Source organism: Mobula hypostoma, chromosome 9 (assembly GCF_963921235.1).
Source record: "Mobula hypostoma chromosome 9, sMobHyp1.1, whole genome shotgun sequence".
Classification (NCBI taxonomy): Eukaryota; Metazoa; Chordata; class Chondrichthyes; order Myliobatiformes; family Myliobatidae; genus Mobula; species Mobula hypostoma.
The window spans coordinates 1,974,484-1,989,694 of NC_086105.1; the positions used below are offsets into that span (position 1 = coordinate 1,974,484).

At 44.7% G+C, this 15,211-nt stretch overlaps 1 protein-coding gene across 12 annotated transcripts in view; it reads right to left on the reverse strand.

The window, feature by feature from the left end:
- Positions 1-15,211, reverse strand: part of ppfibp1b (PPFIA binding protein 1b) — a 255,819-nt gene that overhangs the window by 4,021 nt on the left and 236,587 nt on the right. For all 12 annotated transcript variants that reach the window (XM_063057586.1, XM_063057583.1, XM_063057582.1 and 9 more), the window contains 3 exons: positions 10,554-10,742; positions 6,671-6,853; positions 1,373-1,438 (listed from right to left, as the gene is read on the reverse strand). In XM_063057586.1, the coding sequence (XP_062913656.1) occupies positions 1,373-1,438; positions 6,671-6,853; positions 10,554-10,742 (438 nt within the window). The remainder of the gene's footprint in view (positions 1-1,372; positions 1,439-6,670; positions 6,854-10,553; positions 10,743-15,211) is intronic.

A 15,211-nucleotide genomic window follows, 5' to 3' on the forward strand; every position in this document is an offset into this window, starting at 1 on the left:
TGTTGCTGTCCTACAAGTGTCTCCTTCCAATTGATTTTGGTCAGCTCCTCTCATGCCTCTGTAATTCCCTTATACTCCAGTGTAATACTGATTTTTCTGCCTTTAGCTTCTGCCTCTCAAATTATAGGGTAGCCTAACATATTATGATCATTGTCTCCTAAGGATTCCTTTACTTTAAGCTCCCTATCAAATCCAGTTAATTATACTACACCCAATCCAGTATAGCCTTTCCCCTAGTGGGATCAACCATAAATTGCTCTAAAAAGCCATCTTGTAGGCATTCTATAATTCTCTCTCTTGGGATACAGCACCAACCTAATTTTCCCAATCCACTTGCATATTAAAATCCCCAATGACTAACGTAACAGTCCCCTTTTTCTATCCTCCGTTGTAATTTGTAGCCCACATCTTGGCTACTGTTTGAAGGCTTTATACAATGGCCATCAGGATCTTTTTACCTTTACAGTTTCCTAACTCTGTTGTATTAAATTTTGTAAAACATTGGATAAATGGCTGGAGGGTAAAATGACAATTTAACTTTTTCTGAACCCTGAGCATGTGGGATCAGCACGTCTGTTAATGTTTAATGGGTAATGTTTGGAGAGTGCTTGTTCAGGGTAAACACTGTTAGTGTCTGCAGCTGGATTCTTTTTTTGATTTGGGCTTATTGCTTATATGTAATATTAATGTTTGTTTTGAAAGTCCAAATGAATATTATGTGCTATGAGATAACGGGTCACAGTTTTGGATCCCATAACCCACCTGGGTCGTAGGGGTGCTGCACCAGTTGTGGGCAAAGTGCCTGGGCCACAGCAAGGCTCTCTCCGGTTCACTCTGCAATGTTGTCTGCCCATTTCTTCCTGTCTGCCCCATTTTCTCTCTCCTGCACTGTGCCCTGAAGAATGGTCATTGAGAGTCCACGTGATCTTGTCACCCTTTTTGATTTTGTCCCCATATTACACGGCAATTCACCCCACAGACTGCGATTTTGCCCTATTATCTGCTTGTGCTTCCTCACAGTCTCACTACACACTGCATCTCGTTGTCTTCCAATTGCCCAGTTCTCAGCCCTATCACTCTGGTTCCCTTTCCTCAGCCAGATTAGTTTAAACCCTCCTTGACAGCTCCAGCAAACCTGCCCGCAGTATACTGGTCCTCCTCGGAACCAGTCCCTTTTGTACAGCTCATACCTTTCCCAGAAGAGATCCCAATGATCCAGAAGTCCGAGGTTCTGCCCCCTACACCAATTCCTCAGCCACGCATTCATCTGCCAAATCATCCTATTCTTACCCTCACTCATGCGTGGCTCCTTCTCCTTCTTCACACTTGTGTACTGGAAGTTACATTAGACAATGGTAAATGCTGTACTTACTGTGAGATTATTGATGCCCTCCGAGAACGCTCCGATTTGCCTCACTGTTCCCTCAGAGTCATCCATCTACAATTAGATACCACGCACTTAATTTCAACAGAACTTGCCAAACTGTAATGTTGATAGTTAAACACAAGCAAAGGGTCAATTGCACTCCATTCCTGTTTCTACTACCCCTGCATTCTGCAGGCTCTTCACTATAGGGTCAGCAGAAAGATGTGCAAACTTGGGGCAAGTCTATCGAAGGGTGTGATTACTTCAGAAAACAAATAGTTGTCATTGGTTTCCACGTGCCCCTATTAACACCAGAGATTCTGCATATGCTGGAAATCTAGAGCAACACACACAAAATGTTGGCAGAATGCAACAGGTCAGGTAGCATCCATGGATCCTTCATCATAAAGTGTCTCAGCCGAAAACATCAACTGGGTATTCCTCTCCATAGATGCTGCCTGACGTGCTGAATTCCTCCAGCATTTTGTATGACCTGCTCTTATGGCAGTTCCCCTATAACTCAGAACATATTTCAGGAGCCTCAGGACCCACACCAGTTATTACCCCTCAACCATCAGGCTCTTGAACCAGACGGGATAACCAGATGTGACATTGGAACGGACTCTGTGTAAAGTGTCTGTTAACGTTTCCTTTTTGTTTTTCCCCCCTCTCTACTGTACCATTTAAATGGATGTGGTGTGCTCTTCGTGCCGGATATTAGAGAACTGGGAAACTCAATCACCCAGGGAACTACATCTGTGTGAAGTGCATCGGGTTGCAGCTCCTTGAAGACCGTGTTAGGGATCTGGAGCAGTAACTGGATGACCTTCGGCTTGTAAGGGAAAACGAGGATATAATTGATCAACAGGAAAGTCGTCACCTCAAACTGGCAGGAGGTGAGTAACTGGGTGACCGCCAGGAAAAATGGAAATAGCCAGTTAGGCACCCCTGTGGCCATTCCCCTCAAAAATAAGTATACCACTTTGGATACCTTTGTGGGGGATGACCTCCCAGGAGAATGCCACGGCAACCAGGTTACAGGCACTGAGCATGGGTCCATGGTGCAGAAGGGAAAGAGAGAGAAGAAGGGAGCAGTAGTGATAGGGGACACAGTAGTGAGGGAACAGACAGGAGATTCTGTGGACGTGAATGGGACACCCGAATGGTATGTTGCCTCCCAGGTGCCAGGAATGTCTCAGATCATATCCACCACATTTTGGAAAGGGAGGGGGAGCAGCAAGATGTCTCGGTACATATTGGTACTAATGACATAGGAGGGAAAAGCAATGAGGTCCCGAAGAGGATTTAGGGAGCTAGGTAGAAAGCTGAGAAGCAGGACCTCCCGGGTAGTAATTTCTGGATTGCTGCCTGTGCCACATGCCAGTGAGGGTGGAAACAGGATGATTTGGCAGAAAAATGCATGGCTGAGAAGTTGGTGTAGGGGGCAGAGCTTCAGGTTCTTGGATCATTGGGATCTCCTCTGGGGGAGGCATGACTGAACCCGAGGGGGACCAATATTCTCGCGGGCAGATTTGTTAGAGATGTTGGGGAGGGTTTAAACTAACTTGGCAGGGTGGGAACCAGAGTGAAGGGACTCAGGAAAGGACAGATGGTAAAAAAGTAAAGATAGCGTGCAGTCAGATTGTCAGGAAGGGCAGGCAGGTGATGGGACTTAGTTGCAGCCAGCAGGCTGAGTATCAGATCATTCGGAATGCAGAGTCAGAAAGGACAGCAAATACGGTACTAGGTGTTGTATCTAAATGCGCATAGTAAAAGAAATAAGCTGGATGATCTTGTCGCAATATTACAGATTGCCAGGTATGATGATGTGGCCATCACTGAATCGTGGCTGAAGGATGGTTGTAGTTGGGAACTGAATGTCCGACGTTACATGCTATATCGGAGGGATAGGAAGGTAGGCAGAGGGGTTGGTGTGGCCCTACTGGTAAAGAATGGCATCAAATCAGTAGAAAGAAGTGACATAGGATCGGAAGATGTTGGATTCTTGTGGGTTGCGTTAAGAAAAGGACGTCGACAGCAGTTATATACAGGTCTCCCAACAGTGGCTGGGAGGTGGACCACAGGTTACAACAGGAAAGAGCGAGTCAAAAGGGCAATGTCATGGAAGTCATGGGAGATTTTAACATGCAGGTCGATTGGGGAAATCAGATTGGTAATGGATCTTGAGAGAGTCAGTTTGTTGAATGCCTAGGAGGTAGCTTTTTAGAACAGTTTGTCGTTGAGCCTGCTAGGGTATCAGCTATACTGGATTGGGTGTTAAGTAACGAACCAGAGGGGATTACTGAGCTCAAGGCAAGAGAACCCTGAAGAACCAGTGATCACAATATGATTGAGTTCAACTTGAAACTTGATAGGGAGAAAGTAAAGTCTGATGTAGCAGTATTTCAGTGGAGTAAGGGAAATTACAGTGGTATGACAGAGGAGTTGACCAAAGTAAATTGGAAGGAGCTGCTGGCAGGGATGTCAGTAGAACAGCAATGGCGTGTGTTTCTGGGGAAAATGAGGAAGGTGTAGAACATGTGTATTCCAAAAATGAAAAAATACTCAATTGGTTAAATAGCACAACCGTGGCTGACAAGGGAAGTCTAAAGTATTGTAAAAACAAAAGAAAGGGCATACAACAAAGCAAAAATTACTGGGAAGACAGAGGAATGGGAAATTTTTAAAAACCTACAAAGAGCAACTAAAAAAAAAATCATTAGAAGGGAAAAGATGAAACATGAAAGCAAGCTAGCAAATAATATCAAAATGGATAGTAAAAGTTTTTTCAAGTATGTTAAAAATAAAAGAGAAATGAGTGGATAGAGGACCGCTAGAAAATGAGGCAGGAGAAATAATAATGGGGAACAAGGAGATGGCTGATGAACTAAATGAATATTTTGCGTCAGTCTTCATTGTGGAAGACACCAGCAGTATGCCAGATGTTGAGTGTGAAGGAAGAGAAATGTGTGCAGTTACTGTTACAAGTGAGAAGGTGCTCAAAAAGCTGAAAGACCTAAAGGTACATAAGTCACCCAGACCAGAGGAACTGCACCCTAGGGTTCTGAAAGAGGCAGTGTTAGAGATTGCGGTGGAATTAGAAATGATCTTTCAAAAATCATTGGACTCTGGCATGGTGCCAGAGGACTGGAAAATTGCAAATGTTACTCCACTCTTTAAGAAAGGAGAAAGGCAGCGGAAAGAAAATTATAGACCACTTAGCCTGACCACAGTGTCTGGGAAGATGTTAGAGTCAATTGTTAAGGATGAGGTGATGGAGTACTTGGTGACACAGGACAAGACAGTACAAAGTCAGCATGGTTTCCTTCAGGGAAAATCCTGCCTGATGAACATGTTGGAATTCTTTGAGATTACAAGTAGGATAGATAAAGGGGATGCAGTCGATATTGCATATTTGGACTTTCAGAAGACCTTTGGCAAGGTGCAACACATGAGGCTGCTTACCAAGTTAAGAGTCTATGGTATTACAGGAAATTTCCTAACATGGTTAGAGCATTGGCTGATTGGTAGGAGGTAGCTAGTGGGAATAAAAGGATCCTTTTCTGGTTGGCTGTCAGTGAATAACGGTGTTCCGCAGGGGTTGGTGTTGGGACCACTTTTTATGCTGTACATAAATGATTTAGATGATGGAATAGATGGCTTTGTTGCCAAGTTTGTAGATATTACGAAGATTGGTTGGGGGGGGGCAGGTAGTGTTGACGAAACAGGTAGGATGCAGAAGGACTTAGACAGATTAGGACAATAGGCAAGAAAGTGGCAAATGAAATACAATGTTGGAAAATGCATGGTCATGCACTTTGGAAGTAGAAATACTGTAAATGTGTGGACTGTTTTCCAAACAGGGGAAAATATCCAAAAATCTGAGATGCAAAGCGACTTGGGAATCCTTCTGCAGAACACCCTTAAGGTTAACTTGCAGGTTGAGTCGGTGGTGAGGAAGACAAATGCCATGTTAGTATTCATTTTAAGAGGTCTAGAATACAACAGCAGGGATGTGATGCTGAGGCTTTATAAGGCACTGGTGGGGCCTCACCTTGAGTATTGTGAACAGTTTTAGGCCTCTCATCTTAGAAAAGATGTGCTGGCATTGGAGAGGGTTCAGAGGAGGTTCACAGGGATCATTCCAGGAATGAAAGGGTTATCATACGAGGATCGTTTGATGGCTCCGGGTCTGTACTCGCTGGAATTCAGAAGGATGAGGGGGGATCTCACTGAAACCTTTCAAATGTTGAAAGGCCTAGACTGAGTAGATGTGGAAAGGATGTTTCCCATGGTGGGAGAGTCTAGGACAAGAGGGCACAGCCTCAGGATAGAGGGGCACCCTTTCAAAAAGAGAAGTGGAGAAATTTCTTTAGCCAAAGGGTGGTGAATTTGTTGCCACATGCAGCTGTGGAGGCCAGGTCGTTGGGTGTCTTTAAGGCAGAGATTGATAGGTTCTTGATTGGACATGGCATCAAAGGTTATGGGGAGAAGGCTGGGAACTGGGGTTGAGGAGATAGACAAGTAAAAAGGATCTCCATGATTGAATGGCAGAGCAGACTCGATGGGCCAGATGGTCTAATTCTGCTCCTATGTCTTATGATCCTATAACTTCATCATTGAACTGTTCCCAGTACCTGTGGATTTCACTTTCAAGGACTCTTCATCTCATGTTCTCGATATTTATTGCCTATATTTATTATTATTATTTTGCTTTTTTTCCCTTTGTCCTTGCACAGTTTGTTGTCTTTTGCACAATGGTTGTTTATCAATCATTTCATTGAGTGGCTTTTCATTGATTCTATTGTGTTTCTTTGCATTTACTGCGAATACCCACAAGTAATTAAGTTTTTATTTGATAAGTGGCATATTACTTAATATGTTACTTTCTTTAACGAAAAACAAAAATGTTTAACATTTAATTTTTTTGGAAAATGAATGTCTTGAAACCTAAAATTTGTTCTTGCTACTGCCACTAATGCAGACGACATAAACATCTAAAACAATTTGTATAAAAAAATTAAGAGTGCCTGAAACTTCTGCACAGAACTGTATATACTTCAATAAAAAAATTTACCTTCAACTTTTGAAGGGACTGTTCCCTCACTTGCATTTGTATAAACACTGAGAAGACCGCGCAGGATAACTGCCTAGCAAACTGATAACCAGTGAGAACAGCACGTGGAGCCTTGCTGCTGTGTATTGTGCATGGGTACAACTAAAGCCTGGGTCAACGCTGTTCACCAGACTTTTCGGAAGGTTCAGAAGGTAATGACACAGTGTATCTGGCTCGGTCAATGTTACCTGCTCCAGCTTGTCCAGGTCCTCCTCGTTGTACAGTCTCAGCTCCATCCCTCGACCCTGCTTGCTTCCTTTTCTGAAGCCACTTCCTGCTGGGAGCCCCAGTTCCATCGGACAGATGTACTCTTCCTCATCCTGCTTCCGCTTCCTCAGGCTCCCAAAGTTGCTGAACACCAGCTTCTTGGGCTGAGAGAGATGAACATCCAAAATCCAGCAACAACCACAACAGCCACAGGAGAAAAGCATTGATTAATAACTTGCAAATACGATGTTAGCATTCATTTCAAGAGGACTAGAATATAAAAACAAGGATGTAATATTGAGGCTTTATGAAGAATTGGTCAGTGCACATATTGTGAGAACTTTCGGGCCCCTTATCTGAGAGAAGATATGCTGGTATCAAAGAAGGTTCAAAGTAGGTTCATGAAAACAATTCTGGGGATGACAGAGTTAACATACGAGCCTGTACTCATTGAAATTTAGATAAATGGGGGGGGGGAGAGAGGAGAGAGTCTCACTGAAACCTATAGATTATTGACAGAATATAGAGTGGGTGTAAATAGGAAATTTCCCATAGTGGGGGAGTCTAAGACCAGAGGGCACTACCTCAGAATAGAGGGACATCCCTGTAGAACACAGATAAGGAGTAATTTCTTTAGATAGATGGTGATTAATCTGTGGAATTCATTGCCACAGACGGCTGTGGAAGCTAAATCCTTTGCTATATTTAAAGTGGAAGTTGATAGGTTTTTGATTAATCCAGGCATCCTAGTTCCAGGGAGAAGGCAGGAGAATGACATTGAGAGGTTTAATAAATAAGCCATAATGGAAATGGTCGAGCACACTCAATGGGCCAAATGGCCTAATTCTGCTGGCATGTCTTATGGTTATCTAGTTGCTGGAACAGAGATGGACAAGAGGCCAGCTCATGGAGGTTTTCCCATTAGGAGGACTTCGACAGAGCAGAACATTTCCTCCTAACCTTCATCAGTAATGGGGAGTTGAGTTATAATCACCCCCCCCGCAAAATCTTTTGTCAACGAGGAAACATTTTTCATTTTGTTATCAGAATCCAGAATAGTCTAAGTTTCCCAGAAAGTGGCAACAGTTTCACACTGTGAAGGCATATGGCACACATGCCTTCACAAAAGGTCAGAGCACAGGCTGTAGAAGTTGGGATGTTACATTTGAACTTCACAAAACAATGGTTAGGTGGCACTTGTGTGTAGTTCAGGTAGGCTATAGTTTTACTGGAGGGGGGGCAAAGGAGATTCACCAGGGACTAGAGTTGTGGGAAAAGACTGGATTGGCTGACTTGTTTCATTGGAGAAGAGGCTGAGAGATAACCTGATAGAGCTAAATAAAAACTTGGGAGGCACAGAAAGAGCAGATAGAATCTTTTTCCCATGGTAGGGGAATCAAAGACAAAAGGGTACAAGTTTAATGTGCACAGGATTGGTAAAAACTAGAGGGTTGTTAACTCAGCCAGCTCCATCATGGGGATTTGCTTCCGCAGCATCGAGGACACGTTCAGAAGGCGATGCCTCAGAAAGACACCGCCCATCATGAAGAACCCCCATCACCCAGGACACGCCATCACGGTGGTGGCACGAGCCTGAACGCGCGCACACAACATTTCAGGAACAGCTTCCCCTCCATCAGATTTCTGAACGGATAGTGAATCCATGAACACCACCTCACTACTTTCTTCCGCTTTTTGCACTGCTTACTTAATTTTTTTATATATACACCCTATTTTAACTTAGTACTTTTTATTATGTATTGTAATGTACTGCTGCAAAACAATACATTTCATGACATGTGCCAGTAATATTAAAATTGATTTTGAGATGGAGTTATAACGGGCATCAGAAGGGAAAAAGTTACTTAGTTTTTTTTTAAAAACACACAAGGAGTGGTTGATATCTGGATCTCCCTGACAGTGGTGGTGATGGAACTAGATTAAATCACTACTTTTAAGAGACATTTTAAGGCAAGGCATAGAAGGATACAGGCAAATGGAACTGCTGTAATTGGGTAAAAAGGCTGGCATGGATGTGATGGGCTGGTTCTATGCTTTACCTAACTATATAAAGTGTCCTTTCTCTGAATCAACAGAGCACTTGATCATTACCCTTCCTCCTCGACATCTTCCACTTGTTTTTCAACACAACAGGCAAAAGATACATTTTTGAGAGAGAATTCAGCAAATATGGAGGCCATTAAACTTTAATTCTGGACTCTGCATCACAAAAGGTCACAAGGACCATGTTAGAAGCAGGATTAACATCAGAAGACATTCAACTTGATCCATCAAGTCTGCTCTGCCATTCCATCATGGCTGATTTATTTTCTCTTTCACTCCCATTCTCCCTGTTACCTTCGACATCTTACTAATTAAGAATCAACCTCCACTTTAAATTTACCCAATGACTTGGCCTCCACAGCCGTTTGTGACAATGAATTCCACAGATTCACCATCATCAGGCTACAGGAATTCCTCATCTCTGTTCGAAAGGGATGTTCCTCCAGTCTGAGGCTGTACCCGCTGGTCCTAAGCTCTCCCACTCAAGGAAACATCTTCTTCATGTCCATTCTATCTAGGCTTTCAAGACTTGGTTATTTCAATATTCAATTATCTCCTTTCTTCATTTAAGGGACAAAGGCATAGACCATTTTCTAAATGGGGAGAAAAGCTCAAAACTCGGAGCTGCAAAGGAACTTGGGAGTCCTCGTGCAGGATTCCCCAAGGTTAACTTGCAGGTTGAGTCAGCGGTAAGGAAGGCAAATATTAACATTCTATTCAAGAGGACTAGAATATAAGAGCAAGGATGTAACGGCTGAGATTTTATAAGGCTTTGGTCACACAGCTTTTGGAATACTGAGAGAATTTTTGGGCCTCTTATCTAAGAAAGTATGTACTAGCATTGGACAGGATCCAGAGGAGGTTCACAAGAATGATCCCAGGAATGAAACGTACAAGGAGCATTTGATCAACACACACAAAATGCTGGAGGAACGCAGCAGGCCAGGCAGCATCTCTAGGAAGAGGTACTGTCGATGTTTCGGGCCGAGACCCTTCGTCAGGACAGGCTAAGCAGCATCTATTGAAAGAGTGTATTCTTTTCCATTGATGCTGCTTGGCCTGCTGAGTTCCTCCAGCATCTTGTGTGTGTTGCTTGGATTTCCAGCATCTGCAGATTTTCTCTTGTTTGGGAGCATTTGATCATTCTGGGCCCATACTTGCTGGAGTTTAGAAGAATAAGGGGGGGGAATCCTCATTGAGACCTTTTGAATATTGAAAGGTCTAGACAGACTAGATGTGGAGAGGATGTTTCCTATAGTGGGGGAATCTACAATCAGAATCAAGGGGCGCGCATTCAGAATAGAGTTGAGGAGGAATTTCTTTAGCCAGAGGGTAGTGAATCTAAGGAATTCATTGGCACAGGCAGTTGTGGTGGCCAAGTCACTGGGTATATTTAAAGTGGAGGTTGATAGGTTCTTGATTAGTCAGGGTGTCAAAGTTATAGGGATAAGGGAGGAGAATGGGATTGAGAGAGCTAATAAATCAGCCACAATAGGCCAAATGGCATAATTCTGCCGTTACCTTATGGTTTTATTGTTTAATTAGAAGTGCATTTAGAAAATTGTAAGATACACAAAAAGGATGCCACACTTTTGAAGGGTAACTGACTGTTCCTGAGCCTACAACAGAGAGAAATAGGCTTCAAAACATTAAAGGACTCTACGCAAAGAGAACACTATGCAACCCGATTTGTGCAGAGTGAGTCCTGTGCTGACCAGTACACCAGCAGGTGAGAGATACATAAGAATGCTGTGCAACAGAATGGCAATGTGTACAGCAAGTACAGATCATTGTGCTCACCTTAACCTTGGCAGTGGCCGTAAGAAGAGCATAGTCCGGGGATTCCACTGCCTCTCGCTTCTGGCGTTGAGCATCAGGACCAACCAGTAGATTAAAGTGCGTGGCCAAGTGTCGCCTGAGCAGTGTTTTACTGGGAGGGATGTTCAGCAGCATGGCCAGTGTTTCCACATTAAAGCGTGGTTCCAGTACCTGCAGGTGAAAGACCAGCCAATATTAGACAACAAGACCAGGAGAAACATAGAAACATAGAAAATAGGTGCAGGAGTAGGCCATTCGGCCCTTCGAGCCTGCACCGCCATTTATTATGATCATGGCTGATCATCCAACTCAGAACCCTGCCCCAGCCTTCCCTCCATACCCCCTGACCCCTGTAGCCACAAGGGCCATATCTAACTCCCTCTTAAACATAGCCAATGAACTGGCCTCAACAGTTTGCTGAGGCAGAGAATTCCACAGATTCACCACTCTCTGTGTGAAGAAGTTTTTCCTAATCTCGGTCCTAAAAGGCTTCCCCTCTATCCTCAAACTGTGACCCCTCGTTCTGGACTTCCCCAACATCGGGAACAATCTTCCTGCATCTAGCCTGTCCAATCCCTTTAGGATCTTATACGTTTCAATCAGATCCCCCCTCAATCTTCTAAATTCCAACGAGTACAAGCCCAGTTCATCCAGTCTTTCTTCATATGAAAGTCCTGCCATCCCAGGAATCAATCTGGTGAACCTTCTTTGTACTCCCTCTATGGCAAAGATGTCTTTCCTCAGATTAGGGGACCAAAACTGCACACAATACTCCAGGTGTGGTCTCACCAAGGCCTTGTACAACTGCAGTAGTACCTCCCTGCTCCTGTACTCGAATCCTCTCGCTATAAATGCCAGCATACCATTCGCCTTTTTCACCGCCTGCTGTACCTGCATGCCCACTTTCAATGACTGGTGTATAATGACACCCAGGTCTCGTTGCACCTCCCCTTTTCCTAATCGGCCACCATTCAGATAATAATCTGTTTTCCTATTTTTGCCACCAAAGTGGATAACTTCACATTTATCCACATTAAATTGCATCTGCCATGAGTTTGCCCACTCACCCAACCTATCCAAGTCACCCTGCATCCTCTTAGCATCCTCCTCACTGCTAACACTGCCACCCAGCTTCGCGTCATCCGCAAACTTGGAGATGCTGCATTTAATTCCCTCATCCAAGTCATTAATATATATTGTAAACAACTGGGGTCCCAGCACTGAGCCTTGCGGTACCCCACTAGTCACCGCCTGCCATTCTGAAAAGGTCCCATTTATTCCCACTCTTTGCTTCCTGTCTGCTAACCAATTCTCCACCCACACCAATACCTTACCCCCAATACCGTGTGCTTTAAGTTTGCACACTAATCTCCTGTGTGGGACCTTGTCAAAAGCCTTTTGAAAATCCAAATATACCACATCCACTGGTTCTCCCCTATCCAGTCTACTAGTTACATCCTCAAAAAATTCTATGAGATTCGTCAGACATGATTTTCCTTTCACAAATCCATGCTGACTTTGTCCGATCATTTCACCGCTTTCCAAATGTGCTGTTATCACATCCTTGATAACTGACTCCAGCAGTTTCCCCACCACCGACGTTAGGCTAACCGGTCTATAATTCCCCGGTTTCTCTCTCCCTCCTTTTTTAAAAAGTGGGGTTACATTAGCCACCCTCCAATCCTCAGGAACTAGTCCAGAATCTAACGAGTTTTGAAAAATTATCACTAATGCATCCACTATTTCTTGGGCTACTTCCTTAAGCACTCTAGGATGCAGACCATCTGGCCCTGGGGATTTATCTGCCTTCAATCCCTTCAATTTACCTAACACCACTTCCCTACTAACATGTATTTCACTCAGTTCCTCCATCTCACTGGACCCTCTGTCCCTTACTATTTCTGGAAGATTATTCACGTCTCATACCTTCAAAGTTACCCCTCTTTAAGTTCAGAACCTTTGTTTCTGAATTAACTATGTCACTCTCCATATTAATGAAGAATTCCACCATATTATGGTCACTCTTACCCAAGGGGCCTCTCACGACAAGATCGCTAATTAACCCTTCCTCATTGCTCAAAACCCAGTCTAGAATAGCCTGCTCTCTAGTTGGTTCCTCGACATGTTGGTTCAAAAAACCATCCCGCATACATTCCAAGAAATCCTCTTCCTCAGCACCTTTACCAATTTGGTTCACCCAGTCTACATGTAGATTGAAGTCACCCATTATAACTGCTGTTCCTTTATTGCACACATTTCTAATTTCCTGTTTAATACCATCTCCGACCTCACTACTACTGTTAGGTGGCCTGTACACAACTCCCACCAGCGTCTTCTGCCCCTTAGTGTTACGCAGCTCTACCCATATCGATTCCACATCTTCCCGGCTTATGTCCTTCCTTTCTATTGCGTTAATCTCTTCTTTAACCAGCAACGCCACCCCACCTCCCCTTCCTTCATGTCTATCCCTCCTGAATATTGAATATCCCTGAACGTTGAGCTCCCATCCCTGGTCACCCTGGAGCCATGTCTCTGTGATCCCAATTATATCATAATCATTAATAACAATCTGCACTTTCAATTCATCTACCTTATTACGAATGCTCCTTGCATTGACACATAAAGCCTTCAGGCGCTCTTTTACAACTCTCTTAGCCCTTGTACAATTATGTTGAAAAGTGGCCCTTTTTAATGCTTGCCCTGGATTTGTCGGCCTGCCACTTTTACTTTTCTCCTTTGTACTTTTTGCTTCTACGCTCACTTTACACCCCTCTGTCTCTCTGCACTGGTTCCCATCCCTCTGTTGTGAACTAACCTCCTCACGCCTAGCCTCTTTAATTTGATTCCCACCCCCCAATCATTCTAGTTTAAAGTCACCTCAGTAGCCCCCGCTAATCTCCCTGCCAGGATATTGGTCCCCCTAGGATTCAAGTGTAACCCGTCCTTTTTGTACAAGTCACGCCTGCGCCAAAAGAGGTCCCAATGATCCAAAAACTTGAATCCCTGCCCCCTGCTCCAATCCCTCAGCCACGCATTTATCCTCCACCTCATCGCATTCCTACTCTCACTGTCGCGTGGCACAGGCAGTAATCCCGAGATTACTACCTTTGCGGTCCTTTTTCTCAACTCCCTTCCTAGCTCCCTATATTCTCCTTTCAGGACCTCATCCCTTTTCCTACCTATGTCATTGGTACCTATATGTACCACAACCTCTGGCTCCTCACCCTCCCACTTCAGGATATCTTGGACACGATCAGAAATATCCCAGACCCTGGCACCAGGGAGGCAAACTACCATCCAGGTCTCTGGACTGCGTCCACAGAATCGCCTATCTGACCCCCTTACTATCGAGTCCCCTATCACAACTGCCCTCCTCTTCCTTGCCCTACCCTTCTGAGCTACAGGACCGGACTCTGTGCCGGAGGCACGGCCACTGTCGCTTCCCTCGGGTAAGCTGTCCCCCCCAACAGTACTCAAACAGGAGTACCTGTTGTTAAGGGGCACAGCCACCGGGGTACTCCCCATCACCTGACTTTTCCCCTTCCCCCTCCTAACCGTGACCCACTTGTCTGCCTCCCGTGGCCCCGGCGTGACCACCTGCCTTCCACTCCTCTCTATCACCTCCTCGCTCTCCCTGACCAGACGAAGGTCATCGAGCTGCAGCTCCAGTTCCGTAATGCGGTCCCTTAGGAGCTGCATCTCGATGCACTTGGCGCAGATGTAGACGTCCGGGAGGCTTGGAGACTCCAGGGCCTCCCACATCCGACACCGAGAACAGCAAACTGCCCTCACAGTCATAATGCCCCTCTCCTCAAATAGCAACAGAAAATGAATGTCAAACCTTCCTCGCCTCGCCCGCTTCCGCCTAAGCCCGGTGAGCCGAAGCCCTTAAGTCTTCACTCTGCTCCCGGCTCACTCCGTAGCCCGCAAACTACGCTGCCCGCTCTATGAGGCTTTGTTCCTTTTAAATCTGCCGCGCTGCACTGCCCGATGTCACACGCCTGCGCAGTCCTGCCTCTCAGAAAGCCGTTGGAGAAAAAAAATAACGAAAATTTCAAAAATCTCTTTCTCGGCACTCCCACTCAGACTCTCAGACTCCTTCTTCGAATCAAACCCGAAGCAGGATGTCTGCCCTTTTAAATCTGCCGCGCTGCACATCAAATCTGCTCCACTATTCCATCATGGCTAATTTATTATCCCTCTTAACCCCTTTCTCTTACCTTCTCCCCATAACCTTTGATACCCTGACTAATCAAGAACCCATCAACCTCTGTTTGAAATATATTTCCAATGACTTGGCCTCCATAGCTGCCGTGGCAATGAATTCCACAGATTCACCACCCTCTGGCTAAAGGAATTCCTCCTCATCCCTGCCCTAAATGAATGTCCCTCTATTCTGAGGCTGTGTCTTCTGCTCCTAGTCTCCCCCATTATAGGAAACATTTTTTCCACATCCACTTTATCAAGGCCTTTCAATATTCAATAGAGTTCAATGAGATTTCCCCCCCTCCCCCATTCTTCTAAACTCCAGCAAGTACAGACCCAGAGCCATCAAATGCTCCTCATATATTAAAAGACAATCTAGAGGGTATCGGCCCCAAGCATAATGTGAATGAGTCCAGAGACGCCCCTTTCTGCAA